At 46.3% G+C, this 3,614-nt stretch overlaps 1 protein-coding gene across 1 annotated transcript in view; it reads right to left on the bottom strand.

Moving 5' to 3' along the window:
• The window catches only part of STAT3 (signal transducer and activator of transcription 3 (acute-phase response factor)), a 115,593-nt gene that overhangs the window by 22,823 nt on the left and 89,156 nt on the right, over window positions 1–3,614 (bottom strand). The window contains exons 9-10 of the mRNA XM_011998811.1: window positions 1,639–1,797; window positions 1,421–1,513 (exon numbers count right to left, since the gene is read on the bottom strand). Coding sequence (XP_011854201.1) covers window positions 1,421–1,513; window positions 1,639–1,797 — 252 coding nt within the window. The remainder of the gene's footprint in view (window positions 1–1,420; window positions 1,514–1,638; window positions 1,798–3,614) is intronic.

The raw sequence follows: 3,614 nt of genomic DNA, 5'->3' as shown, positions 1-3,614 counted from the left end.
GCATGGTGGCGCGTGCCTGTAATCCCAGCTACTTGGGAGGCTGAGGCAGGAGAATCGTTTGAACCCGGGAGGTGGAAGTTGTGTTGAGCCAAGACTGTGCCACTGCACTCCAGCCTGGGCAACAAGAGTGAAACTCCATCTCAAAAAAAAAAAAAAAAATTACAGGTTTGGGCTGGGCATGGTGGCTCCCACCTATAATCCCAGCACTTTGGGAACCAAGGCAGGAGGATCACTTGAGGCTGGGAGTTCGAGACCGGCCCAGGGAACATAGAGAGAGACCCCATCTCAATAAAAAAAAATAAAAAATAAAAAAATTTTTAAATTAGTTGGGCGTGGTGGCATATACGTACTAGCTACTTGGGAGGCTGAGGTGGGAGGATCACTTAAGTCCAAAAGTTTGAGGCTGCACTAGAGCCAGTTTTATGGGCAACCATTCTCTTCCTTTGCCATGGTCCCTATCCAAGCCCATAGAATACAAACTTCTTAGGCCGGGCGCGGTGGCTCAAGCCTGTAATCCCAGCACTTTGGGAGGCCGAGACGGGCGGATCACGAGGTCAGGAGATCGAGACCATCCTGACCAACATGGAGAAACCCTGTCTCTACTAAAAATACAAAGATTAGCTGGGTATAGTGGCAAGCACCTCTAGTCCCAGCTACTCAGGAGGCCGAGGCACAAGAATCACTTGAACCTGGGAGGTGGAGGTTGCAGTGAACTGAGATCACACCACTGCACACCAGCCTGGGTGAGAGTGAGACCCTGTCTCAAAAACAAAGGATGAGTATCGCCCCTTCAAGCCAAAGGTACTGAGAAAACGCCTGAGAACTAACAACTTAAAGCTGTGAGAGATTCGCAAAAGGACAATCAAAGCCATATAATGAAAAATATTACAGGAACACATGATGGCATTTTGTTCTATTAATCCTGAAACCCAACACCATACTAAGTTTCTGAGGAGGGAAATTTCGCTGCAGAAGGTCAAAACGCCAGCACACCTGTTCTGACTTGAGTGTGAAAGTAACACCTCACCCTACAGGCCCACCACCCACCTGCTCTGGGGCCTCTCAGCTTCCCCATCACTAAGCCTTACTCTTTCCCTTAAAATCCACAGGGAAGCATAGCCTCAAAGAACAGAAAATAGATGACATTATTTTGTCCCTTGGGCAGAAGGAGAAGCTGTGGTCTGAGACTCCAGGTCTGCAATCATAGGAATATGCCCAGGTACCTTCGAAAAGATGACTGCTCTTTTGCTTTTGACATCAGAATCAGAGAGCAAGCAGCTAGTATGGAAACAAATTTCATCCGCACAACAGTGTACTGCCTGTGACACCACACCTGGAAAGAATGACCCTGGCCACCAACTCTACTCTAATGGTGTCCCTAGGTAAAATCTCTACTGGAAACAGGAGTGGCGTGGCCTACCTGACTTTGGTAGTGAACTGGACGCCGGTCTTGATGACAAGGGGCCGGTCGGGATGCATGGGCATGCAGGGCTGCCGCTCCACCACAAACGCACTGAGGAAAGAGAAGACGGGCTCACACGCCACGGCCGCGACTGGAAGTCAGCCCGCCTCTCACTCTACCACATGAGTCTTTAGGTGTTTTTTAGATGAGGGAAAGGGACAAGGATGCTAAGTTACCTTTTCATTAAGTTTCTGAACAGCTCCACGATTCTCTCCTCCAGCATCGGCCGGTGCTGTACAATGGGGTCCCCTTTGTAGGACACTTTTTGCTGCAACTCCTCCAGTTTCTTAATTTGTTGACGGGTCTGAAGTTGAGATTCTGCTAATGACGTTATCCTGCCAATAAATTAAGAAAGGTGTTAATTACCAAAGTGAATGTATATAGGTGAGATGGAGAAGGGGCAGGAAATACTGGAGACATGGAGACCCCTACAATAAGAACAAGGAATATTTTTAATTGTGGTGAAATATACATAGCATGAAATTTACAATTTTTTATCTTAAGTTTACAGTTCAGTGACATTAAGAAAAGAGGAATTATTCACCACGTTGGGTGGATGCTGAAAATAAATAAATAAATAAATAAGTTGTTATTATTTGTTTACTTATTTTTTGAGCTGGAGTGCAGTCGTGCAATCTCAGCTCACTGTAACCTCCACCTCCAGGGTTCAAGCGATTCTCCTGCCTGAGCCTCCTGAGGGATTACAGGTGTAAGCCACTGTGCCTGGCCTATTTATTTATTTATTTATTTGAGACAGAGTCTCACTCTGTTGCCTAGGCTGGAGTGCAGTGGTGCAATCTCAGCTCACTGCAACCTCCGCCTCCCAGGTTCAAGTGATTCTCCTGCCTCAGTCTCCCAAGTAGCTAGGATTACAGGTACCCACCACCACTCCTGGCTAATTTTTGTATTTTTAGTAGAGATGGGATTTTGCCATGTTGGCCAGGTTGGTCTTGAACTCCTGACCTCAGGTGATCCACCTGCCTCAATATCCTGAAGTGCGGGGATTAGAGGTGTGAGCCACTGCGCCTGGCCAGAAAATAATTTATTTTACCTTTTATTACTAGTCCCTTCCTAAAATCTCAAATCTCTAAGAGGGGCCTGGGCATAAAAGTATTAAAATTTATACCACTAGGAGGCATTGATGGAGTTATCATTGGAAAATGACAAGCATCTGAGCCCAGATATGCAGAACATGAAATATGAAATTTAGAACTTACTTTATTCATCCTAACTTGTCTATGAACATAGACAGCTCACAAAGATGGATTTGAGCCAGCTCTGTCACACACTATCTGTGCAAGTTTTGCCAGGCCCTTCACCATCATGGGCCTTAGCTTCCCCTCTCATGAAGAGAAGGGCTTGAACTACATGAGCCCTTTATTTTCTTTCTTTTTTTTTTTTTTGAGGCAGGGTCCCACTCTGTGGCCCAGTGCAGTGTAATAGCATGATCATAGCTCACTGCCTCCTCCAACTCCTGGACACGAGTGATCCTCCTACCTTGGCTTCCTGAGTAGCTAGAACTACAGGTGTGTGCCACCATGCCTGTTTAGTTTTTTGAGATGGAGTCTCACTCTTGTCACCCAGGCTGAAGTGTAATGGCACATGTCTAGTTTTTTAAATTTTTGTAGGAATGGGACCTCACTTTGTTGCCCAGGCTGGTCTCAAACTCCTGGGTTCAAGCAATCCTCCTGATTCTGCCTCCCAAAGCACTGGGATTTACAGGCGTGAGCCACGACACCCAATCCCCATAAACCTTTTCAATGTCAGCCTTCAACTGATCAAAGGACACAACATTATGTTTCAAGACATTGATAACATGCACAAGGAATAAGTGAATAGAGAGTAAGAAAAAGTTCATTAAATCTATCTCCAGGAATAGAGAATATTAGGCCAGGCACAGTGGGTCACACCTGTAATCCCAGAAATTTGAGAGGCCGAGGCAGGTGGATCGCTTGAGACCAGGAGTTTGAGACCAGCCTGGCCAACATGGTGAAACCCCATCTGTACTAAAATACAAAAAAATAGCCAGGCATGGTGGCATGGGCCTGTAATCCTGGCTACTTGGAAGGTTGTGGCTAAGAATTGCTTGAACCTGGGAGGAGAAGGTTGCAGCAAGCCATGACCGTGTCACTGCACTCTAACCTGGGTGACA

The sequence above is a fragment of the Mandrillus leucophaeus genome, unplaced genomic scaffold (assembly GCF_000951045.1).
Source record: "Mandrillus leucophaeus isolate KB7577 unplaced genomic scaffold, Mleu.le_1.0 Scaffold58, whole genome shotgun sequence".
NCBI lineage: Eukaryota > Metazoa > Chordata > Mammalia > Primates > Cercopithecidae > Mandrillus > Mandrillus leucophaeus.
This window is presented reverse-complemented; position numbering and strand designations above follow the sequence as displayed.